Source organism: Ursus arctos, unplaced genomic scaffold, assembly GCF_023065955.2.
Source record: "Ursus arctos isolate Adak ecotype North America unplaced genomic scaffold, UrsArc2.0 scaffold_19, whole genome shotgun sequence".
Lineage (NCBI taxonomy): Eukaryota > Metazoa > Chordata > Mammalia > Carnivora > Ursidae > Ursus > Ursus arctos.
The window spans coordinates 13,602,608-13,627,641 of NW_026622863.1; the positions used below are offsets into that span (position 1 = coordinate 13,602,608).

General features: G+C 60.9%; 1 protein-coding gene across 2 annotated transcripts in view; it reads left to right on the forward strand.

The window, feature by feature from the left end:
* GNAO1 (G protein subunit alpha o1) overlaps positions 1-23,762 on the forward strand; it is a 165,293-nt gene extending 141,531 nt beyond the window's left edge. The window contains exons 5-9 of one of the 2 annotated variants that reach the window (XM_026494787.4): positions 2,624-2,752; positions 4,581-4,710; positions 17,921-18,074; positions 21,191-21,406; positions 22,469-23,762. In XM_026494787.4, coding sequence (XP_026350572.1) covers positions 2,624-2,752; positions 4,581-4,710; positions 17,921-18,074; positions 21,191-21,378 — 601 coding nt within the window. In that variant the 3' untranslated portion in view covers positions 21,379-21,406; positions 22,469-23,762. Of the gene's footprint in view, positions 1-2,623; positions 2,753-4,580; positions 4,711-8,517; positions 8,672-10,725; positions 15,128-17,920; positions 18,075-21,190; positions 21,407-22,468 lie in introns of those variants that run through there. The other variant, XM_026494788.4, reaches the window with a different exon arrangement.
* Positions 23,763-25,034: the final 1,272 nt, after the last annotated feature.

Genomic DNA, 25,034 nt, shown 5'->3' on the forward strand with positions numbered 1-25,034 from the left:
AGACCGCTCAGGCTCTCGACCCCCTCCTTGCAGCACCCCCCCACACGCCCCCTCCCCACTTCTTGCCTCTGCCCTCCCTGGAGCCCTTGAACCTCTTCCAGTCCGCGCTGAGGGCCTGGGTGAGCTGCTCCAGCCTCATCGCCCTCAGTTCCTCACAGGCCCAGACAACTCTCACCCGTCTGGGGCTGACCCGGCCCTCCCTCCTGAGTTCTGCCTCCTCTGTGTCCATTCAGACATCTCAGCACATCTCAAATTTACACGTGCCACCTGACTCCCAGCTCCCACCCGTCCCCAAACCTGCCCTGCCCCCGCTCTTCCTCCCACTAAGAGCAGCTCTGTTATACCATGAGGAGGTGGCTCTAATGGGCTCTGCCTCCCACATCCCGCCTCCCCCAGGCCCCAGCACAGCTGCCGCTGCTGTGCGACCTGCCGTGGCCTCTCACCTGCAGGGACCGGCAACCTCCCAACAGGTGTCCCTACTCCTCCCTCCCGATGATCTGCTCTCCTTACAGCAGCAGAGTCCTTGTTCCCACACTCTACATCAGAACCTTCCAGAAGCTCACTCAACGTGGGCGCCCAAGTGCCTACAAGCCGTGCCCCACCCTTGCCTCCATCACCGCACTCCAGTCCCACAGCTTCCTCCCCCTGCCACGGACAGGCGCTTCCCACCACACCACCCGCAGGATGGCCTCTGACCCTGCAAGGGGAGAGGCTCAGCTCCCCTCAGTCTCCATTCCAGTGTCCTCCTGCCTTCCCCAGCCCCCCTCTGTCCAACAGCAACCCTCCTCGGGCTGCCTCCTTACCAACTACCTGTGTCCTTCTGACATGTTCTAGATCCTACTTACTGTTAATTGTCTCACACGCGCGTGCATACACACACACACACACACACCAATGTAGGCTCTGGGGAGGTAGGGATGGTATTGGCCGTGCTCATTGCCTCATCCCAGCAGCCGGCACGACAGGGAGGTGGTACATCCAGTGGGTGCCCCTCCCACTTGCTCACCCTTCCCTCCCTCAGCCACATCCCTGCGTGAGGCTCAGCCAGCACGGAGAGACAGAGGGCCAGATTTTCTGTCTAAAGCAGGTTTCCCCGGCTGGGATGGTGCGGGGGGGGGGGGGGGGCAAGACCAGAGGCTCCCCAGCCCTGGTGTCCAGCTGGAGACAACAGAACGAGGGTCATTTCAAAACCAGCAGAGCTCCTAAGCAGAGGGAGAGGGTGCGAGGGGTCACACCCAGAGGGGTTAGGAGGATTGGGAAGGGCTGGGAGGGCCTCCTCCAGGTGGAGCCCAGAGCCCTGACGCTCCCAGGGGCCTGGCCAGGAGACGCTGAGGCAGCCAGCGCTCCCAGGTCTGCTCTGCAGCCTCCGTTCCCCTCCTGCCACAGCGGAGAGCAGGCCCGGAGGCCTGTTTAAGAGCACGGTATCTGGAGTCAGGCACACCAGGCTCCAATCCTAGCAGGGTCCCTTTTCTAACAATGTGACTTCACGCTTACACCTCCTACCCTTGGGAATCCCTCATTCAGTTGTATTTCTCTAGGGAAGACCCTCGCAGGGATTTGAGGTGGGCCTGGATTATTGGTTTACCAGTGGAAACCCTCATCGGTGAAGACGCCCCCCCCCCACCAGCCCCATGAACATCCTTAAGCTGAGAAACCAAGCCCCACATGCCCCAGGGCTAGTGCTAATGACGGGCAGCCGCTCCACACGCATCCTGGGCCCCCACGTCCTGTGGCTTGGACCCTCGGGGCTCCTCTCCTGTGCGCTGGATGTAGTTCTCCCCCAGCACAAGGGGTAGGTGGCCCAGCCAGCCCTGTGGGTCACTGAATCCTCCTTTAGGCCTGGCCCACCTCCTTCCTGGTTTTCCAGATCCCACCCCCACTTCAGGTTCAAGTCTAACCCATACAGACCCCCAAAGCCCTTCCGGGTGCTTGGCCTGGATGGGTCAAGTGCAAAGACATGGTCTGTCTCCAGAGCCAGTGGTGATGTGAAAAGAGAGCGCTGATGCCAAAGATGTGGGTCCCAGCCCCTGCCTGGCTATGTCACCTCTGAGCCTCTCTTCCAAGGGCATCAGATGGGAAGATGGCGCAGACGCCCTGGTAACTCTCAGCAAGTCTAGAAAGGTGGGCAGATGCCCAGAGGCCTCCTGGAAGCACTCGAGAGTACTGTTAAGGGGTGGACCAGATGTCTAGGTTCGAGCCCCGGCTCACAGCTGGGCAAGGGCCTTATCTTTGTTGACCCTCAGTTTTCTAATCTACAAAACGGTACATATAACTCAGGGCCACTAAGGATGAAACATGGTCACACAAGCGAAAAGTCAAATGTTAACTATGGGCCGCTGCTATTGGCACAACAGCATTACAAACGTGTTAGTCTCCTGTTCTTCTCTAAGTGCACCACCCCTGGAACTGTGCACACAGCCCTTGGTCTGAGCTGGGGGCTCTTTGAGAATGTGAGGGCAGGACAGAAGCTGCTTCTCAGTGGCGCCTCCCACTCTCTGCCCCCAGCACCGGGGGTGGGGGGGGGGTGGAGGAGGTGGGGCCGTCACTTCCACGGCCGGCCCCCAGGAGGCGCTGCCCGGGGCTGGGCTGGCTTGTTCAGGGCCCCTGTGTGTTGCCCTCCCAGCTACCTGGACAGCCTGGATCGGATCGGGGCCGCCGACTACCAGCCCACCGAGCAGGATATCCTCCGAACCAGGGTCAAAACCACTGGCATCGTAGAAACCCACTTCACATTCAAGAACCTCCACTTCAGGTGAGGCCCGGGGAGCCTCCCGAACCCTGGCAAGGGCACTGTGACAGTTGGGAGACACCAGCCTCTCGGCCTCGTCTCGTCTGCCTTGGGGAGCTTTCCAGTTGGGACAGGCAGTTAGATGTAAGAAGGGACCCGTCTGTGTGTCTGTTTTCCGCCAAGTTCAGGGGCCAGGACGACCAGGGAGGCTTCCTGGAGGAAGCAACCTGGAATGGGTCTCCAAGAAACAGGGAGGATTTGAGTGGACAAAGGAGGGGAGTCCTCTGAGGAGAAGGAGGAGAAGGAGGGTGAATCCCCCAGGTGGCCCCTTGAAGGCCTCGTTGTGGGAGGGGAGGGAATGAGGATGGATAAGCCCAGCAGTGTCTGTGAGACCCCAAGGACCCAGGTAATCTCAGAGCTGGAAGGGGCTTAGAGACTAGCTGACCCACCATCTCTAGGTACATGTGGGGAAACCGAGGCCTGGGAGGAGCAAAGCTGTCCCCAAGCACCGAACACGACTCAAGTCCGGGAGCTCAGAGCACCTGAGAACAGAAGCCTGAGGCAGGAAGCTGGACTTCTCAGGCCCTCTTGGAGAGCTGTGTCCCCACCTGGGATAACCTCCCTGTCCTGAGGCCTGAGAGTCCCTGTCCTGCTCCCGCCTACCTTCCAGACGTGGTTTCTGGGTGTCCGTGGCACAGGAGGAGAGCCAGGGGGGCAGGGACCACAGTGTAAGGCCCTGTTTTGTGGCCCCCTGTCGCGCCTAGGAGGGCTGGATCCCACACCACCTCCCCGGCCCTGGCCTGCTCTCACACAGACTGAGGGGGCTCAAGTTCTGCCCCGGGGGTCCTGGACCCAGCAGGCAACACTGGACGCAAAGCCTCCCCTGAACATGGGGAGTACAGCAGTGGCTGAGTGGCCCCACAAGGTGTCTCTTGCCTTCTGGTCTCCTCAGTGTCTCCAACCCACACCTCTGGTCACAGGGAGGGGACCTGGGCTCGGGGCTGTGCAGCGGGCAAAGCGTGACAATCAGCATTTTGGAGGGGCCACAGAGACGAGGGGGCCATGCCCCTGTATTTCAGATACGGAAGCAGGACCCAAGGGAGGTGGTGGCAGGACAGGAACTCAACCTACTGCCTTGCCCTGAGCTTACTGGCTTCTGCCTGCAGCGGTTCTCCTCTGTCGAGAGGGCCAGGGTTCCCCATGCACACTGGGTCAGAGCCCGGGCCTGGGAGGCTGTGGGTCTTTGCTCAGGGGAGGAGACTGACCTCTTACCTCCGGGACGTGGTCGTACCTGCCCACAGTCTCCTCCCACAGCCCTCGTGTTTCCTGGCGGGTGGTGTCTAGGGGGGAGAGGCAGGCAGCCCTCTGCCGGGGAGGGGTGGCACAGAGCAGAGGTGAGGCTCTGTCTGCAGACAGATCCGGGTCAGACCCTCGCTTTACCATACCAGCCCTCGCCAGGACCACGGGCCCTTCACCCCTTGGTGCCTCCCTTTCCCTCTGTGTAATGGGTGCCGATCCCTGCCTACCTGACACCCCTCTGGCCGGTTTGGAGTTTGCCCAAAACACAGACATGACCAGACACACGGAAGGCCAGGAACAGGCTATGCATGCTGCCCTGAGAGGAGGGCCTCACAGAAGCATTTATTGGGGGCCAGCTGAGGCACCCCCCTTTGAAAAATTCTCGAGATGCAAGGGCAGGTCTCTGAGCCCCGGCATGTGAGCACAGCCCAGCGCTGGTCCAGACGGCAGCAGTCTGCCCATCAGCACCTGCCACGGGGCTCCCCGGGAGGCTAGGGGCTTGACCAGGCATCCCCACACCCACCACTCACAGCTTCCCTGTCTCCCCCGCCAGGCTGTTCGACGTCGGGGGCCAGCGATCTGAACGCAAGAAGTGGATCCACTGCTTTGAGGACGTCACAGCCATTATCTTCTGCGTCGCGCTCAGCGGCTACGACCAGGTGCTCCATGAAGACGAGACCACGGTGAGTGGCCCCGGGCCCGCCCGGCCCGTGGCGGCACGGAGAGACTCGGCCTCAGTGGCCCCGGTGGCTCCAGGGCGGGGCCAGCTGTGCTGGCTGGGGCTCGGCCATTGGGGGGCCGTGCCCGCTCCCTCTGTGGCGACGGCCAGGCAGACGCCCCGTGATGCGGGTGCAGGAGAGGCCACCGCGGGCGGTTAGTGCCTCTTCGGTAGTCACAGCAGAAGCCCGGAGGCCATCGGGCCAGAACGGAATTAAGCCAATCCTAAAAGAAATCAAGGTACAGTCAAGCAAGACTGTATGTAAGACAGAAATAGCCAGTCTTAGGCCTGACAGCCCGCCCTGAGCGCTGGCTGGGCTGCAGCCAGAGGAGCTGCGTGCGGCTGGTGGGGTGAGGGGGTGTGGGCAGCGGGGCGCGGGCCCCTCCTCAGAGGAGGATGGCCAGGCTGGCTTCAAAGGGAGGTGCGGCCTTTCTCTGAGCCTACTTCTGGTTTGCCGCCAAATTCCGGGGGCTCCCTCCCTGCTTCGGTTACTATTATCTGTTGAAGTGGGGTACCGATAGTACAATCGTCGTGGGGCCATCGGCGATGGAATGAGAGAACGCGCGTGAAATGCTTGGAACCGCGGAGCTGGTGGTTGTACCGTCACTGGCGACCGTCCCTATGTGTGGGGGGCATCCACTGAGCAGTGGGCCCGTCTATACAACCTGCAAAGGAAGCTGGGTGTTGGCGTGATGCACCCACGGGGTCCCTGGAGACGAGCCCAGGGCACCTCGGGGGGTCATGGGCTCTTGGCTATGGGGTCAGCCCCTGCTGTGGGAAGCACGCACAGACCCTGGGCCCCCAGCCTCTCACAGTCAGCGCTGAGAGCTTGAAGCAGTGCGTTGTCACGGCAGGCCCTGAGCAAGGCGGTCTCTCTGGGTCTGTCTCCGCCGCAGTCCCGGCCTGCTGGTCCCACAGGGCTTCTGTGCGCCTCAGATGGGCTGCAGGCTGGGGGTGCCGCGCCATGGGGAGGGACTGGCACATGGACGAGGCTTTTGGCAGACTGGGATGGGAGCCGCCGGCGGGGGCGGAGGCGAACCCCATGCTGGTTTGTCTTCCTTGCCCTTCCTCTTTTGGGGCCAGCTGCACCACTGAGTTGGGTCCCAGCAAAGCCCCCTAAGCCCTGCCTTGTCCAGGGGCGAGGTTCCTGGGCCTTGGCCGGGAGCTCCTTCTGGTAACGCTGTCCCTCTCAGTGGCCTTGGCAGGCTGTGGCGTCTTGGATCCCTGGAGCCGGGCGGTGGGTAGATGCCCACACTGGGCCGTGCTTGGACCCGGATTCACTGACTGCCCCCCACCATGCACCCCTGCACAGGGACGGCCCTGGCGCATCTCTCACTGTTCCGCCGGTTGACCCTGTGCTTTGAAGCAGCTGTTCACCGTGCAGGGGCGTCCCCCCACATGGTCTGGGCTCCACTTGGCTCATCTTTTCTCCCTCCAAAGCCTGGGAGCAAGAGCAGGGCTGGGCAGTGAACGCGATGCTAGCCCAGCCACAGGTTGCAAAGAGAGCAGAGAGCGGGAGGGCGGGAGGGCCACTCTCCCTGAATTCGCCTCTCCCCTGTGCCCTGCCCTCCCAGGCCTGCACGCAGCTTAAACCCAAGTCACAGGCTCCACAGCCGTGGGGCAGGGCCGCTCACTCGTGTCTGGAGCGCCAGGTGGAAGCGAAGGGACATCTGTGGGTCTGGCAGCCACGGGGCCTCGAGCTCCTTGGCCCTCGGGTCACCAGTAAATGCGGGCCTGGTTGGGTGCCAGGACTTGTGCTCGCGTAGCCGTCCCGGTCTGCCCACCCTGTCCAGCCCAGCCACGCCTCCGGGAGCCCCTCACCAGCCCTGCTCCTGAGTGGAGCACAGCTTCTGGGGAGCTCTCCCCCCAGGCCCCTCCACCTCCTTCTCTTCTTGACTTGACTGTCCCTCTTCCGCCTTCTCTCCCCTCTCTTCCTGCCCCATTTCCCCGGCCCTTGATGCACAAGGGCTGAAGCACAGGACCTTGGGGAAGCCAAGGCCAGGAACGGGCTTTTCCTGGAGCCCTTTCCACCCCAAAGCAGGCTGCCTGTGCCTCCCGGGAAAAGCAGCGGCCCTCCAGGAATGGGCTTCACGACATGACAAGCACCCACAAAGGCGCAAACAATACCATGGCAGGAGAACTAAGCAAACGTCTGTGTGTCCGGGACTCGGCAGCATTGGGCAGCTGGGGAGCCAGAGCCTGGCCCTGCCCTTGCCACTGGGTGAGCGTGGGCAGCCTCTCCCTTCCTCTTTCGTAAAATGACCACGGTAGTCGAGCAGCCTCATGGACGGCAGTGAGGCCCGCTGCACTCAGGACTTTGTGCTCGGGAGACAGCTGTGGTCGGGCCGCTCCATCCAAGCGTGTGGCGAAAGGACAAGCTGTGGGACATGGACACTCCACCCTCGGGAGGCGGAAGCTGGACCCTGCTGACCGGTCCTTGGTCCTCAGACTTCCTGTGTTCAGCCCGCACGTCCCTCCTGTCCTGGGGCAGGAGCGGGGCCTGCCGGGACAGAGGGGTCTGCAGACGGCTCCTGGAGCCTGGCCAGGGGCCCGGGGGCTTGGGGCTGCCCCCCACCCCACCCACCCACCCCCCCGCCGGCCAGCCACCACACCCACTGCGCCCCGGCAGCCCAAGGGTTTCATCCCGTCCTCATACCCCAAGCCAGTGGCTCCAGCGGCCCTGGGCCTCGGCCTGCCACCGCTTCTCCACGCCACTATCGTCACCGCCGCCTGCAGGGCCTTAACTTGCCAAACCAAGGCCAAAACCATGCGCAGATTCTGAGAGACGCTCCAAGCTGGGCAGGTATGAAGTGCCTCCCTCCAACCGAAACCATCAGTTAAGAGTTGAAAGCACCAGGTTGTCAGGGCCCCGCCGGGTGACTTGCTGTGACTGCCTGCCCCGCCCACTCCCGCCTCCCCACCCTCGCCGTCCTCATTCTTGGTCCCGGGCGACCGTGCCTCCGCCAGCCTGCGTGGGGGCCTCAGGAGGGGCTGGCCTTGACGCTCTGGACCCAAGACTCGTGGAACCAATATTTCAGTTTTTTCTTCTCTCTTTTCCTCCTGTGTTCTGGGTTTTTATCTTCCTTTCCGTATTAATCTGTTTTGCTGGGTTTCTTCTTGGGGTTCTTCTGGCCACTCTACTGAGAAACCAGCCCCAACAACTCACCCAGAGCCGCCGCCGGCCCAGCCGCGGCCCAGCCAACCAACCCCATCCCCCACCTGCACCAAGGCCACAGCAAGATCACCCCCCAGACGCTGTCCCCCTGGTGTCTGCTTCCAACTCTGGATTAATTCGAGGATCTCTTCGTCCTCGGTTAATGTTTCCCAAAGGAATGCGTGCACCCCCCCACCCCCGCTGGTTAAACCGAATGAGACCCCGATAGAGAACTCTGCATGGCCCGTGGTTCCGTGTAGACGTGTTGGATGGTGGTGCTGCCCCTGTCCCCTGCGTGCATGGTGCATGTCCTCTCCGTGAGCCGGAGCCCCTCCGGGGGACTTCGCTGCCCTGTCCCAGGGCGGCCCTCCGCAGGGGTCAGGGAGGTGGGCAGCATTCCCCGCCCCGCCCGCCCTGCTCTGCCCCAGCCTGCCTGCGTGTGGAATGAAGTAAGGAGCGTGTCCCGTTTGTCCTGCGGGTCCTCCTGTCTCCGTCCGTTGGTGGCACGGTCGGCCACGGCGGCGGTCCCCTCCTTTGCTTGGTGCGCTGTGGCGGTGGCCGCGGGGACTCGGGGCCCCGGGCACTGCCAGCCTCACCTGCCTCTCCGCTCTGTTGCAGAACCGCATGCACGAGTCCTTGAAGCTATTCGACAGCATCTGCAACAACAAGTGGTTCACAGACACGTCCGTCATCCTGTTTCTGAACAAGAAGGACATATTTGAAGAGAAGATCAAGAAGTCCCCGCTAACCATCTGCTTCCCCGAATACACAGGTAGAGAGTCCCCGTCCCGGTAGGGACGGCAGGAGCCTTCGCAGCTGCTTCTGGCCACGCGAGTTCCCGAGGGAGTCGCCCCTTGGCCTCGCCTGGCCCGCCGTCACCGTGCTCTGCGGAGGCACGGCTGGAGGAAGAATCCAGCACAGAGCAGAAGACGGGCCTCCCCCGCCCCGACCCCCCGAATGTGCTGTAGGGAGGCAGGCCGTGCGGTCCGGGGGAGCCCAGTCGGAATCCTGGTTCCACCACGCATGAGTTATGGGAGCTCAGCGACCTCTTGGAGCCTCAGCTTGGTCATCTGTAAACACAGATTACCAGTGAGGTGACAGCACCAGGGCGATAAGGGGCTTAAAAGCAGGGCTTCGAGTCCGGCAGCCAGAGGGTCATGCCCAGCTCTGCCACTCATAGCAGGTTACGTAATCGCTGGGATTCTGCCGCCCTCCCTCAGGACTTGCTGTGAGGACAAAGTGAGCTAATGAGCATGGAGAGCTTAGCATGGCAGCTGGCACGTGGTAGGTGCTCACTGAACATTTGCTGGGACTGTCATCGTGCTGTCGTGACTAACAAGCACCATAGCAGCACCCTGTCCTGAGTGCTGAGTCCCATACGGGCTCTTACATGCGGCGAGTGGCCATTGGCCATGACAGGGCTTCTCAAGTAGTAGAGACGCTGGGTTCCCTGCAGAGGGGCTAAGGAGATCAGAGCCGCCTCTGTTAATGTTGTCATGGTTTACCCAGCTGTGGGAGGTACGGGCAGCCAGGGAGGACAGCCTGACCAGGACCCCATGCACCAGCAAAGGTGGCCAGAAAGGTGACCCATTGGCTTTTCCAGATGGCCAGAGCCTGGCCAGAGGAGTGAGTGGGTGGAGAAGTGGGCCTCCCCAGCCTGACCAGCCCCCGGCCTGGAAAGCACAGGGCAGGGGCAGAGTCCCAACGAGGCGGGCCCGTCAGGGGAGCCCCCAGGCTGAAGATGTGGGGGTCACGGCTTGGGGCCAGACAAGCAGTATTGTCTCCCCCTCCCTTAAGGCCAGGCTGACTACCCCAGAGGCCAGGCCCCCAGTAGTATGCAACCAGAGACGGACAAGGCCCTCATGCCCACCACTTAGCCACGATGTGGGGGTTTGTGGATCCCGCCCTAAGGGACCTGGGCTGTGGCCTGTGGCATAGCAGAAGCAGGCGGGATGGGGCAGTCACCACGGCTGGTTTGGGGCTGAGGAGATCTAAGCGATGGCCTGTAGGTCCCAGGGACACCCTCCCTCACCTCCAGCCCTGATTTCAGAAGCAGCTGTGGTCTGGTCGACCCTCAAGGCCTGGCCCATGTGCCCATGTGCCTGAGGGACCCGGAACCCCTTCCAGATGGGCCCCTCCCAGGCTTTTCCACCCCAGCCCGGCTCTAAGATCCAGCTCCACTCCCTGCCTGCCCTGTGGGTGGTGGCAGCCCTACCATGGCTCCGCCCCAACTCCTGGAGCCCCTGAGGGCTTCAGTGCAAAGCTGGGAGTCCTGTTCTGCTTCTCCCCGGACAGCAGCTGCTCTCCCGAAACACCTGTCCCTGGGCTGTCCTGGGAACGGGGCAGTGTGGCACTCCCCAGGCCCGCAGCAGAGCCGGGCAGCTGTTAATACCTGGTAGCTAACAGAAGAAAGGCCCGGGGTGAGAAGGAGGCGGGGAGGCCAAGGTGGCTCACGGCCACCCAGCAACTGCCAAGGGAGGTGACCCAGGGCGGACCAGCCTGCAGGCCGCCGTCTCGGAGCAGGGCCCACGGTATGAAGGAACACATGCAGCAGGAGTCAGTGGGTGCAGATTCGAAAGGAAACAGGAGTTTCATGAACCAGGACTCACCCTTGATACAGATGAGGCACCGTGAGCTTTGATAGTTTGCTTCGTTATTTTCAAGCTGGACGCGACTGCCGACTTGATTCCACGGCCCCCTGTCGGCTTAGCTGGGCCAGCACGCTCCCCCCGCCATCGGGCTTTGCCCTCAGGGTTGTCGCGGGGAGGCCCGGGCCTGGGGCGGCACGGCCTCACCTCACCGGCCCGCTCCTGGTCTCTCCTGCAGGCCCCAGTGCCTTCACAGAAGCCGTGGCTTACATCCAGGCCCAGTACGAGAGCAAGAACAAGTCCGCCCACAAGGAGATCTACACCCACGTCACCTGCGCCACCGACACCAACAACATCCAGTTTGTCTTTGACGCCGTGACGGACGTCATCATCGCCAAAAACCTGCGGGGCTGCGGCCTCTACTGAGCGCCCGCCTCACCCACCGGCTGCCCACCTCCCCGCCTGGCTGCTGCCCCACCCCTGCCCTGGAACCAGAGCGCCACCACCGCTCACACCACTCTGCACTTGACAGCGAAGCACCTGCAGCCGGCGACGAGGAGGGAGGAGGGCACAGCCGCCAGGGGCCGCCGTCCCCCAGACATCAGAACACGTGGTAACCCGGGGGCCGGGCCGGGGGGCTGAGTGCCCGCGCCGCTGGCCTCCGCTTCATCGCTGAGTGTTTTGTCCCGGGGAGGCGGGTGGCCGCCGTTTGGCCCAGAGCGGGCATGCACTACACTCGCTGACTCACATTCAAAGCCGCACGGTCTCCTCCTGTGTGGGGTGGCTCTGGGGGGCACGGTGCTGGACGGGGTGGGGCCAGCGGGAGCCACTGCTCAGCTTTTTCTGGGGTCTGTCTGGTTGAGGGCAGCTCCGTCACCAAAAGCCAGGGTGGGACCAACCCAAGCGCGTGTGGGTCCCAGGGCTCGACCTTGGCGAGTGCCTCCCGCCTTCCGCCTGGATCTCAGCCCCCAGGCACAAGCCCTTTCTTATCTGGACCATCCTTCCTTGCACGCCCCTGGGGGTTGCCGTGGCCTTCCTGGGGACCCCCAGCCCTGACTCCTCATAGGTCTGGAGATGCTTCTGAGACTGACGCATTGCAAAGGCACGTGGTTGAGGGTGGAGGGGTCAAGTCCCGCGCCTGGACGGAGGTCCAGGAAGAGGTGGGAGGCGGCGGAGGAGGGGAGGCGGAGGGGAAGTTGCTCTGGTGTTGTCTGGAGTAGGGCCTCACGCCCAGGGCTTGCGGGCTCCAGGGTGACCCGTTCACTTTCTCCCATCACCTGCTCCAGAATGTGAGTAGACAGGCTTTTCTGTCCCGAGTTCGCAGTGAATCCAGCTCAGCAAGGGCAGGCACGGCCCTTCAGGCACCGCGTTCCGAGGTTGGGGAGGCCCAGGGGAGGGGTTGATGTGGCCCCTGCAGCCAAGGCCCCGGGTTCCTCTGTCTTGGTGGAGAAACCAGGGTTTGTCCAAAGCTGGTGGTGTCCCGCCAGGCCTCAGGAGCAGAGGAGGATGGGCAGATGGGACTACCAGGCTGGAATGTACGCTGTGAGGGGGGCCCATGCTGGCTCGGACACATACCCAGCCCCCCTTTTTTTGGAAAGAGAGTCCTAGGATGCCTTAGAGGGGCTTTGCTACAGAGGTTCCTAAGCAGAAAGGAGCGGGGTGGCTTGCTAACCCAGGCCTCGGCTGGCCTTGGGCAATCAGCACACCTCTCTCTCACACCCAGGAGCTTCCAGCGGGCCAATGCCACCAGCCAACGCCCCAGGCGGGCCCCGTGTGCTTGTACGGCAGGCTCTGCCTGGGGAATCAGATGTGCCCCTGGAGAGGCCTCTGGCTCCTTCCTCCAGCCCTCTGCTCTCCTAGCCTCCACTCTGGGCTCTGGTCCTGGACTCCGAGTGCAGCCCCCTGGACTGCCCCAGAGCCGGGAAGAGCCCCGTGCCGACAGCTCTGGGCTTCTTGGTTCCAGCAGGGATGGCGCTCTGGCTGGTGCATGGGGGCCCAGGGCATACCCCTTAGTGCCAAATGCCTACAGGGAGGGGTGCCACCAGTAAGCCCCCCCTCCCCCGGTCTGGCTCTTACTTCTGCCCCTGGCCTCCTGTGGAATCACTAGGTGGACGGGCTGCAGGAACCGCCCCTCCAGCCCAAGTGCACCTCAATGTTGCTTGCCTTGTTGTGTGTGAAGCACCTTGTACCAGGTGCTGGGGCGCGGCAGAGGACAGGCCCTGAGAGCCAGCAGTCTCCATGTCCTGCCGTGACGGCCAGGGCCAGTGCAGCCGTTCTGCCCAACAGTGAAGACATAGCAGTTATTTCCCAGCATTACCGCTCTGGGTATGACCAGCTGCGCCCCTAACTCGGCCCCGTGAGCCCAGACTCAAAAGTAGCTGCCCAGAGGAGGGACGGGGTGCTTGGCCAGCCCCACCTCTGAGGCCGTCGTCCTGGAGGTGGGAGCCCCTGGCCACCCCGGGGCCCATGGCCCTCTCATCTGTAGCAGGAGGAGGCGGGAGGGGCAGGTCGCTGGGGCCTTTCTGCTCTCCTGTGCCCCGGGCCGCCCTGCTGCTCAGAGCTCCCGCCGTTCCACCCCGCCTGCCACAGGAGTCCTGGCTGTCTAGTAGGAGCCCACAGAGAGAAGGTATCCGGGACGAATGTCCCTCCCTGTCCACTGCGTCTCCCATCCACGTCGTTCCCAGCGGCATCACCGTGGGGAGGGATGACGGAGGGTGACAGATGAGTTTTGGCTCCGTCGCGGGTGTGGGTGTGAGAGGAAGAGATTGAGAGTGCGAGAGACCAGACGGGTGCGTCTCTTGTCCACGGTGGCCCCGTGCGTGTCCCCAAAAGGACCATGCTTAAAGTCTGTGAATGGCTCTAATTTAGGGGGTTAAGGAGAAACTGGATTTCTCGGAGGAGCGCTTTTGCCAAACCCATGACAATTGTGCTTGCCGTCTAGATGCCTGTGGGCAAGTTCTGTGCCCCGCACTGCTTGCCCTCACAAAAGCCCAGTCTTGGCCTTCCTACCGAGAACTGAGCGGTCCCCAGCGCTCTCCGGCCTGACTGGGGGGAGCGGTGCCTGAGGCCCAGTAGGGGCTCCTTTGAACCTGTGCACTCTGGCCTGAGGCGGGTGTGAGCTCTGCGCCAGCCCTGAGCAGAAAGCACAGCTCTGGGTCCCTGGCCGACGGCTGTGACATTCTGGGGTCCTCGGCCATCTTCCATGGAGGCCTTAGATGCCCGGGGCCTTGGCCCCTTCCTCTCTCCCGTCTCTGGCCCCGATGGAGCCTGCGGGCCTATAGCCATGTGCTCCTACCCAGGAGTGGTGGCAGAGCCCAGGCAGGAGGCCACCACCCCCCTCTCCCCCCAGCCAGCTCCACACCCCACTGCGGGAACTGGAGACACCAGGCCCTCCGCGACCATACTGAGCAACGGCGAGTCTCCCACAGGCCCCCCCCACCCCCACGAGACCCCTCGTAAGCAGGCTATCTGTAAACCCCCAACAGGGAAGGCCCGGGAGTCCTGTCACCGAGGCCCTTCCCTTCTGCCGGGATGAGCCCTGCTAGGAGGGGCTGCCCCAGGAGTACTTACAGTTATCCCCCCCCGGGGCCGATTCGCAAGTTTTTCCTGCCCCTGCCTCCCTTCTTGACCCTCCCTCTTTCCACCTGGCCTCACTCAGAGAGCTCTTCAGCCCTCTTGGGAAGTAAACCCGCCACAGTCCTGACTCAGCCCCTGCTCCAGACCAGGTGGGGTCTGTCCAGCCCCCTTTGAGAAGCCAGGCACACAAAGCCCCTTCTGGCTGCGTCTGTTCTTCTCCGAGCCTTCTGGAAGTGATTAGGGGCACCTGGCCACTCTCAGGCACGGAGGCCCAAGGGTCTGGCTCTGTGGCCACCGTGGATTCAATCTGGGGTGCCAGTGGTGAACACCCACAGCCAGTTCCCCTGTGACCACACCCAAGCCTATGGAGCGAAGGATCCCAGCGGCCCAGGGCGGTGGGACGGGGCACAACACACAGACCAGGGAACAGGGCCAGGGTGGGCACTGCCCCCTCCGACTACCCACCCCGCAGCGAGGCTAGTCCTGAGCCACCCCGCCCAGAGAGCGCAGGGGCTCCGGCGCTCCAGACAGACCCCGCCCCAGCCAGACACACGGCCCTGTCAAGGGAGGGCCAGGCTGGGACAGAAGCAGAAAGAGAACTTCAAGTCCAAAGTCCTGGGCCCTCACGTCAGAGAGGGGTGTCCCTCTGGAGGGGAAGCGCTCAGCCCCAGGCCCAGTGCTCCAAGACCACCAGCGGGAGCCCACACCCCTTTCTCAGCACTGCTGTGACCCGTTCTCTCCTCGCCTCCCCACCCGCATCCTCCTGCCCCTGCTCTTCTCCTGGCTCATCCCCACCCCCCACCCCAGGCCTCCTCCCCATGCTCCCACCCCTGTCCCAGGCAGAGGGGAGCCCGGCGCTGCTCTCCTTCCTTAGCAAGCCTCCCCGAGGTGCAGCGGCCCCACGTCCCAGCCCCGCCGCCGCCGCCCACCCCACATTAACTGTAATTTTGTAAGAAGAGTGACTTGTTGGTTTAATAAATCTCTAGTTATTGTAATAATTTATTGGCTGCCGTAATGTATTTATTAGTGACCTGCCGTTAATAAAAGAGTGCCAGCTTTCTCTAGTGCCAGCGTGATGCGTTGCGTCAGCTCCCACATGACACGGGTCCCCGTGCTCGGCACCCGGCCGGTCCCAGGGCCAGCACTGTGGGCCACCTGGCAGATGGGCACACGCTTCCTGGGGCGGCCGGCCTGACCCTGCTGACCCCTTGGGATGGTCACGAGCCCACCGTCCTGTCCTAGCGTGTGCTTGGTGCGGCCACACCACTGCCCTGGGGGACGCAGCGGCCAGGGGACGGCAGATGGCGCTCTCCTGCGGCTGCTGGCCGTGGGGGGGAGACAGGAGGGCGACAGTGGCCAGGAGGGGGTGGCCATCGCCCATCCGTGATCTCTGGCTTCTTTCTCTTTTCTCAAGTGCTGCTGCCTCCATCTGGCCAATACTCCTGCGTCTGTTTCCTCCGGGAAAGCTCGTAAGGACAAGCAGGGCTCACAGGTGGTGGGTTCCGGTCCGTGTGCAGAGGGAGGGCGGTCAGGCCTGCGGGTGTGGAGGGGGCTCAGTGCCGGCGCCTCCCCTCCCCACTGTTCACCCGGAGCCTCCAGGATCAGCCGTCCTCCAAGACCTTCCGCACAAAACCAGGTCCAACTATGCAGAGTGCCTCTCCCGACCGAAGACCTTTTCTGTGTGGGCACTGTCCCCCAACTAGACTGTGAGCTCTCAGAGAGCAGGACTTGAGCTGGTCGTTCCCACAGCCGCCCAGCAGCCCAGCAGAGGCCCCTGCACGCAAATCCAGTTGGCGCTGCTGGGCAGAGCAGGTGTGCGTGTGCGTGCGTGCTCTGCAGCCCTGGGCGGAGGCCGTGCAGGGGCTGAGCCCTAGCAGAGTGGACCTGTGGGGCCCGAGCGGCTGGCCCCCACTTCCCTGCAAGCCCTCAGGCCAGCCCGTGTGCCAAAGGGACGCAGTCCCCACTCGGCTCAGGTCACCCTGGTGATCCCTTCTGGTCCTGGGAGCAATCCAGCCTGTGTCCCCGCCGCCTCCCCCAGTGTCCGAACACCAAAACGGTGCTCGGGACAGTGGTGCAGTGGACTTGGGAGTTGGCCCTGGCCGTGGGCTTCCAACCCCTGGTTGAGCAGCTGCAGGCCCAGTCTCTGTGTGGTGGGAGGCCCTAGCAAGTCCTCTGGTGGCCGAGCGTCCGTCCTCCGCCCTCAGAGGTGGCACCGTGAGCCTGAGTGTTCCGGCAACTGTGCAGACGACAGGCCGACTTCAGGGGCTGAGAACGGAGTGCGCCGGTTGAGGCCAGGAGGGTAACAAGATCATAGGTGTTGACCGAGCTGGTTACAGAGCAGGACGAGGCCGTTTCCGGCAGCTCCCAGAGTGGCTGAGAACCACGCCGGTTGTGTGCGGGGTCCCCAGGGGCAGCTGAGCCCTAGTTCCAGCAGGCCTGAGCCATAAAACAGGGTTGGGGCTGGGAGACCCGTACAGGTCACTGGGTAATAATGCAGTCATGGAAGAGGGGCTGAAGGTGCGCAGAACGGGGCGTGACCCTCTTATTACTTATTCCTCTGAAGGCTGCAGGCTCCTCATCTTGGCTGGACAAACCCATTTGGTGTCATAAGCTCTGGATCTGGCCCAGAGCCGGGTCCCCATGTCTGCTGTTCTGGGCCCCAGCTCTGTCGCCTCTCCATAGTCCCTAAGGGTTGATGAGGCTAAATCACGTGAGGCGGGTGAAGTGCTGGGCTTGGTACTTCGGCACAGCAGGGCCAGGTGACCGGTGGTGGCCGCCCCACCGTCTTCCTCACCCGCCCTCCACTCAGATGGAGGAAGGTAGCCACAATTCACCCAGCAATGTCCTCAGCTCCCACTGCTTGCTGGGCCCCAGGGAACGAGCTGAGGCCCCGTGTGCCCACGCCACCTCTCTGCAATGATTTGTCTCTATCTTCTTACCAAAGGGGGACAGCGTGGCCTGGAGTTACCCATGGTGCTGGGTTTGGAATGGATAAGTTCCCAGGGCGAGGACAGGGTCCTTGGGGAAAATGAGTGGCTGACCCTTTCCCCGGGAAGGTACATTCCATGGAGGTACCACCTTCCATGCAGAAATGGCTTCACTCACAGAAAGATGTGCTCCCCTGCATTGCCAAGAAACATTACCCAAGTTTATGTGCTGCTTCTCCCCCCACCCCCCGTAGAATGAACCAGTCCTTGCCCAGGGCAAAGGGCTACCCCCCTCAGGTTCTGCTCTATTGGGAGTGCCCATCGCAGTCACTCCTTCGCTAAACAGACTTCTGTGGGCAGGACAGCACCCAGCCAGAGGGAGTCTGGCCAGCGCCCCCAACCTGGAGGCAGCCTGGGCAGGACTACCGCCCCGCAGTCGTGGCCCCTCGAGGATGCTGGCAGGAGCCTGGCATCCCCTGTCCCTCTACACTCCCAGAGGACATTTCCACCCACAGATTGGGCCCTAGAGGAAAGACCTGAATGGGAAGTGCCACAGCCCAGCTCCAGGGCTCCCGTCCAGCACCACCTCCCCCACCCCCACACACCGGCGCCCGTGCAGGAAGACCATGCCATGGCTGGGGACTCTGCCCCAGGGAGAACCCACGTCACCCTGGTCTCAGCCTCACCCAGGGAGCCATAAGCACAGCCCAGGCCAGTCTCTGCCATTCGCCCTGGGACAACAGTGTAGACCGCCCCAAATGCTGGACTGTCACCTTCGGAGGAGTCCTGGGGGCCCAGGAGCCCCCGCCTGAGCTGCCGAGCAGCCCCGTTCCTCCCTCTCAAACCTAATTCTCTTCTTCTCTTTTCCTGTCTCCATGTCTGTCCCTCCCGCTGTCTGTCCGGCTCTCTTTCCCCCACCTGGGGCTGCAGAACCGCATGCACGAGTCTCTCATGCTCTTCGACTCCATCTGTAACAACAAGTTCTTCATCGACACCTCCATCATTCTCTTCCTCAACAAGAAAGATCTCTTTGGTGAGAAGATCAAGAAGTCACCTTTGACCATCTGCTTTCCTGAATACACAGGTGGGTGTCAGGGAGGCCCCGCCTCAGCCCGGGACCAGGTCTCTTCCAGAGCCCCGAGCCAGAGCCCGGCTGCCCGGCCTCTGCCCCAGTCCGACAGGGGTGCAGAGGCACAGTAGGGGGTGACCCGGTTTGGCCCTTCCCAGGACACAGGCCCGGGCATGGTGGGACATGGACCCTCCCGATCCATTGGTGTTGTGGTTGCGTGACTCGAGACCACAGGCTTCCCCTTTCATCTTCACCCTCTAGAAAAACTCTCCTGCCTCCCCCAGGCTCGCCAGCGGCCTCCCCTGACCCCTGCGCCGGCAGGCTGCTGGGCCACACAGCACTTGGGCATGAAGCCGCAAGCGTGGACACGTGGCCTGGGAGGTGGTCTGGGCGGCTTTTCAGCCCCAGCCTGCTTGGGCACGTGGTGTGCAGCACTCCCGCCTGCGGGCCAGGGCCTTCCACTCTTCCCCCACCACACTGCTGCCCTCCCCCCACCCCTCCATCAACCCCACCATCCCTGCTGTCCCCCCTCTTCCTATGCCCCTGACCCCTTTTTCCTCAAATCTAACCACTCCAGCTCTCTGCAAGCCCCCTCCATCCCGCCTACCTCTCTCCGGCCTTCCCTGGCAGTAGGGGCACCCTCTCTCTCACCGGGCTCCCGGGAGGATGCCTCGCAGACCCCCACAAAGCAGCTCTTTCAGAAGGGGTGGGTGAGGTGTCAGGCCGTGTCTAGCAGCGGACAGAGGGCGGCTGCTGTGGGATGGCCCGGCTCTGGGTGGCTGCCAAAGGCTGGAGCAGCGTTGATGGGACACCAGAGCCCAGCCTTCATCCCTCTGGAGACTGGGAAGCTTCTAGTGGCCCTTGGGGCCGCAGTAGAGGAGGTTGTGTCACAAGTTGGCTCCGCCAGGAACCCACACACTGACAACCCCAGAGAGAGAGAGAGAAGGGCCTGGACTCAGCTGCCAGGGCTACACAGGTCCCCAAACCCAGCCAGCTTCCAGAAGAAATAGGGGCCACGCCCTCCAACCCCTCTACTATGAGGAAGAGTCGGCCCTCTCACCCTTGGGTGGGGAGGAGGGCCTGTCAGCCTGTCCCCTCACTGCTGGCGGAATCTGCGGGGTGCCTGCCCATCCCGGGCCGCAGGGAGGATGGGCACAGGCTCGGGGAGGCGGGCAGGCGCACGCAGCCTCTGGAGCCAGAGCGGCCGCAGCGGTGTGCGAATCAGTCACCTGGGCCTCCCCTTTCATCCGGGCACCGTGGCAGCCCACGATAACGCCCACCGCCCAGGGTGGCCATGTGGATAAATGGAAGGAACAGAGCCAGGCGCTAAGCCTCCTTACCGCGGCTGTCACTGTCCTAGTGTTATTCAGAGGATGAAAACCAAGGAAAGGGGAAGGCCTTGGAGGCCGGAGGGAGTCCGAGAGGGGCCCTGCCTGTGGGCGGCCCAGCTGCAGTCCGCTCCCACCAGACACTCCTGACGTCCCTCAGCCTCAGCTGAGGCCCTTCAGGGCCAATTCAGGTCCTTAGAAAGTGGTGGTGATCAGAGAGGGGCTTGGAAGCCACCGACCCCAGCAGGCCCGAGGCCAGTGCTACCCTTGCGGGGCGGGCTCGGCCCTAAGGCTCTTCCTTGTCCCCAGGGTCCTGCCCCACGGCAGCCCGATCTGGGACCTGGTCCAAAGACTGGTCAGTCTTGGTGCCGGGGAGTATAGTGCTCTGGGCTCCCCCAGAGAAAGTCAGTCTGAATTTGAGAAACAGAATTTTCCAGGGCCTCCAGAGGAATCCAGCTTGAGTTCAAATAGCCCCACGATGGATGACAAAAGGTCACTGACACCCAGAGGCATCATGGGGCACCAAGGCCTGTGGGACACAAAACAAGCTACAGGGCAGGGGCAGGGGCGGCTGGGTGTGCACGGCGACCTGGAGGGGACGGCTGGACGGTGTCGGCGTACTGACTCCGCAAATGCTAAGAAGCCACAGCTGGGCACCCCCGCCGTCTGGATGCGGTGCCCCCGCGGGCTTCTCATGGCCATCAGCACCCTGTCTTGGCCCTGTCTGGAAGGGAAGATCCTTGATGGGGTCCCCCTGGTGCTGAGTCTAGTCTTCGAGCTGCCACTGACTTGATGTCTTCGCCACACTTGCCACTCCGGGCACTTCTGCTTTTGGTGCCCCCCCCACTCCAAGAGTGGGGTTGAGGAGAGGCCTCTGCCCTGCCCCCCCACCTCGGAGACCTCCCCACCCCCTTACCTTTGACCTCTTCGCTAATCTGGCTACAGAACACCCGAGCCCCAGTCTGCCCCCTGGCTCACAACTTCCAGCTGGAGAGTGGGCCCGGGTGAGCCAGGACAGGGGGAGAAAGATGGGATCGCTTCCATGCTGGCCAGATCCTAGCTGCACTTGTGAAAATGGGATGTATCTTCCTTCGATGGGGCCTTTAGGCAATTCTGTTAGTCCACCTTCCATGGTCACTGAAAGCTGTCTACAGGGCACAGCCACAAAGATTTGGATTGTAGCTGGTTGGAAAACTGTCCTTACACCATGCATAGAAATCCCCCCCGCCCCAGGCCCCGGCCAGGATCCTAGGGGACAGTGGAGGGACTGTGGAGGGCAGCCGGGCCAGTTACACAGAGCAAGCCCCTTAAACTTCCCACCCAGGGGAGACCACTGCTCCCACACCCCAGCCCTGCCGAGGGGCTTCTCGGGAGAGGAAGCCCTTGAGAAAGAAGCGTGGGTACAGCTCGTCACCTGCCGCAGCCTGGGACACCACGAGTCCCGGGGCACCCCTTCCCCAGAGCTCTTCCATCAGACTTCTCTGTCCTGGTCTAGATCACGGGTGAGTGTGGGGACCAGCAGCCCCGGGCCCCAGCCTCGGTGTGCTCACCTAGAAAGCAAAAGGGGCGATCTGTGGCCCTTGCCCTCCCGGGGCTCCTGGGCAGATCCAGTGTGGAAAGAGTCGAAGGCCTTACGAAGGCAAGAGCCAGGTAGAAGCTAAGCTGGCGTGGTCTTCCGTGAAAGATGCCACCGCGCCCAGAACCCGGCAGCCAGCGCCTCCGATGGGAGGGGGTTCCCAGCCCCCCCACCCCGCTGCCACCGCGCTCTCACCGGGGCCTCTCCCCTGCTCTGTCTTGTTGCAGGCCCCAATACCTACGAGGACGCGGCCGCCTACATCCAAGCACAATTCGAAAGCAAAAACCGCTCACCCAACAAAGAAATTTATTGTCACATGACTTGTGCCACAGACACGAATAATATCCAGGTGGTGTTCGACGCCGTCACCGACATAATCATTGCCAACAACCTGCGGGGCTGCGGCTTGTACTGACCTCTTGTCCTGTTTAGCAACCTATTTGGTAATGACTCCAGCACTCACAGAAAAGCTTGCGCGCACACATACACACACACACACACACACCACTAACAAATGCAAGTTGGTAAATAAACTTTAAAAAGGTATAACAAGACCTTATATATATACGAATATATATGAAAAAAATTCTTTTTAGTTTGTATTAGAAAGAGCTTCGGACAGAACTGACCACCATCCCATGGATCATCAGGGTTTTCCGGGACAGCACATGGGTGTGCATCTGTACTCGTGCACACACGCATGCACGCGCACACACACACACACGTCGTGATGGGGGGCCTGATTTGGGAATCTGTCCTTTTAAGAACAGCCACGCGACTTTACCCTGAGACCCGTTTCTGTGAGCGGACGGAGGGCAGAGAAAGGCCTGGCACGAGTCTGGCCTCTCCGCTCCACCCCCGAGGCTGTGTGGTCTCAGTTCTGTCCTGCGCTCGTGTAAATTCCAAAGCCCTTCAAACAACGGCCAACACCCTAAACCTCTCCCTACCCTCTACTCCCAATAACAGGAAAACTAAGGATGCTTCTCTTTTGGGTGGCGGTGGTTGTTAATTTCAAGAACTTAGAAGAATCGTTGCTCCGACCAATCCACCGTCTCCTGAGTTTTCTTTATTCAAAGGCGAGAGTCGGAGGAAAGGGAGACTTGGCCTGCTTTCTAGAAGCAGCTGAGGGGAGGGGACATTGAAACCATGGCTGCAATTCACCTGCAGAGTTGAAGCCAGCCCCCTGGAGAAGAGAAGGGCCCGGAGGGAGCAGGGAGGGGGGAGGTGAGAAGGACAGCGGTGGCCAGGGGAGGGCCGGATTAATGTAGGCCTGACCAGAGTCAGGGTCCTGTGGGGTGAGGCCTCCCAGGGGGCCTGGGCTGGGCTCCCCTGGAGCTCTTAATCCCTCCTGTGATGCCACCCCATCTCGCCCTACCCCAACATTATTAAAAACATTCTAGGGTGGTGGTGGTTGTTGTTTTTTTTTTTTTTTTTTTGGTTGGTTGGTTGGTTTTTAAAATCAAAGAAAATGGTCAGACTGGACCCCCTTATCTCTCTCTCTACAGACTGCTTCACGGACTCTTTGCTGTTGACGTTGATCTCCTGGTAGCATGACCTTTTGGCCTTTGTAAGACACACAGCCTTTCTGTATCAAGCCCCTGTCCAACCTACGACCCCAGAGTGACTGACGGCTGTGTATTTCTGTAGAATGCTGTAGAATCTGGTTTTAGTTGAGTCTTTACATTTAGAATTTGAAAGGAAAAAAAAAGAACATTTCTCATATGCTTTGTAGCTTAAAAAAAAAACAACGCACCATTTCATCCATATTTGTTTTTTTTTTTTTTGGAAATAAAGCAGCATACACATCTGCACCCGCACCCCCACCCATCCCCAGTGCAGAGGGGCCCCCAGTGCACCTACAGAGGTGCCACCTGTCTGCCTGCCCCTCCTGGGGGCTCGGGTCCTGGGGAGCATGCTCAGGCTGTGCTTCCCAGAGTGCCCCACCCCCACCCCCACCCCGTGTGCCAGCCCGCCCCAGGCTCATTCCAGGATCACCTAGAAAAGCACAGCTCTCACTGGCCAGTAGCTGCCAAAAAGAGTACCGATCAAACCTATAAATAGAACCCTACAGAAAACAATTTTCCCGCCAACCTCCTTTCTATAGATTCCCTTTATGATTTTTTTGTTTGTTTTCGTTTTTGTTTTTGTTTTTATTTTTGTCCCGATGAGCACTCTGTACCACCTACCAGATCGGCTCTCATAGTCTTTGGGAAACGGGGTTGTGGATTTTTTCCTTTGACATTTTTGCTTCTCAGTCTCTCAGATGGATGCCCCCTTTGTGTGTGTGCGCCCCTCTCCGCCTTCTCCTTTGTTTCAGTGACCTGTGTTCGCTCCTTCTCACGTGGGGATGTTTGTGCTGCAGATAAAAAGAACAAAAAAAAATTTTTAAATACCACATGATGGAAAAAAACAAAAAAAAATTTTAAAAACAGATGGAATGTAGTGTTTACACGAAAGCCAGTTTCCATGATCAGTCCTTTGTCATTTCTACTTTGACTAGTATCCAAACCCCCAACCTCTTCACCGTGTCACTTTTAAGACTTACTATTTGCTGAAGAAGACCAGTCACGGCCATTTCAGATAAAGAGGAGGCGAAAAGACAAAACACACAAAAAAATTAAAAATACAGAAAAAAAAACTTGAAAAAAAGGAAAAAAGAAAAAAAAAAGCCCACGGGTCTTTCTAAGCCTTTCTATTCCCAATCGGTGAGGTTTCTGTGATATCTTACACACTGCCAGTCTACTTCTCTGACTAATGGAAAATTCATGTGTAGCTCAATAAAGAGAATGTTTGTCTGTATACCGGAGTCTCTCACCCTCGGGCTTCATTCTGACAGGAGGGAAGGAGGGATTTGACTGGGCCACAGTCACTGGGAGGCTGGCAGGTAGGGCTGCAGGTGCCAGATAAGGATCTTTTCCCCCCACCACCCCAGACCTTCTCCACATCCACACGCCCCCACTGAGTGCTGCCACCAAGGGGAAGCCTGCTGAGCCCAGCACCTGGGAGCAAGGAGGGCCTAGGAATGGGCTGGCCATCCCCCACCTGCGGATGCCTTCTTTCTCCCGGCCCCCCACCTCTCCTCATTCAGCTGGTTTGAAGGGAGGGTGGAATTGAGGACTGGAATGGGGAAAAAAAATGGGGGGTGGGCAAAGCAGGTAATTCCAAACTTTCTGGTAAGATAGGGTCCTATTTCTTCTGTACCAGTATTCCCACTGAAGTGGGAAGGCGGGTGGTCGGTCCTAATGAATAAGGCCAAGTTGCCTGGGCCCTCTGCGCCTAAAGGGTCACATCCATCCATCCACCTGGACATCTTTAAAAGCCTCCCCTACTGTGCCTGGCTGCCAGGAAGCCCACCAGGCTGAACACACAGGATAACAGGTCAGCTCAGCCTGGACTCTCCACTCCTCCACACTGCAGGCCTGACCCCCTTCCCCCTAGCTCGCCAGGTTTGTGCTGTAATAACCAGCAAACCGCGTGAGACTGGGACCTGGAGGGGACCCAGCCCAGCAAAGTCCTTGTATCATACCCACGGATAACTTCTTAGCCAAGCGGTCAGCGCGACAGCCATCTAGGGAGGTGGGAGGACCACGAAGAGGTCAGTTGGTTGGACTCTTCTCCACACACCAACAGTTGGGAGTTACCAGCCCAGGAGGCGCCCCCACTAGCAACCCCAAGGGTCTTTTGAGTTGAGTGGGGGTGGCGGTAGAGGCCCACACTGTGGCACAGAGCTAGGAATAACCAGAGGCCTCCCTGTTTTAAAGAACTGATGGGGCACCCTTGGCCTTCCTCCGCCAGGCTGTGCCTCCCCTTGCCGTGCTTTTCCCACCAGCAACCCTCACCCTGACCTGCCTGCAGGGGGAGGCCCCCCACCATCTCTGGTGACAGCAAAGTCGACTCATGGCGCACAACTGGACGACGTGACACTGGTCTAGAGGGCAAACCAGGACGCCGGCAGGTCAAAGGAGACTTTGTCTACCTCAAGTTCCCTAAAAAGGAGCCATATTCTAGCGATGTTCTTCCCTACCTTTCAAATGAGTTTTGTAGGTAAAACAAACAAGTCTCTTTGCCTTA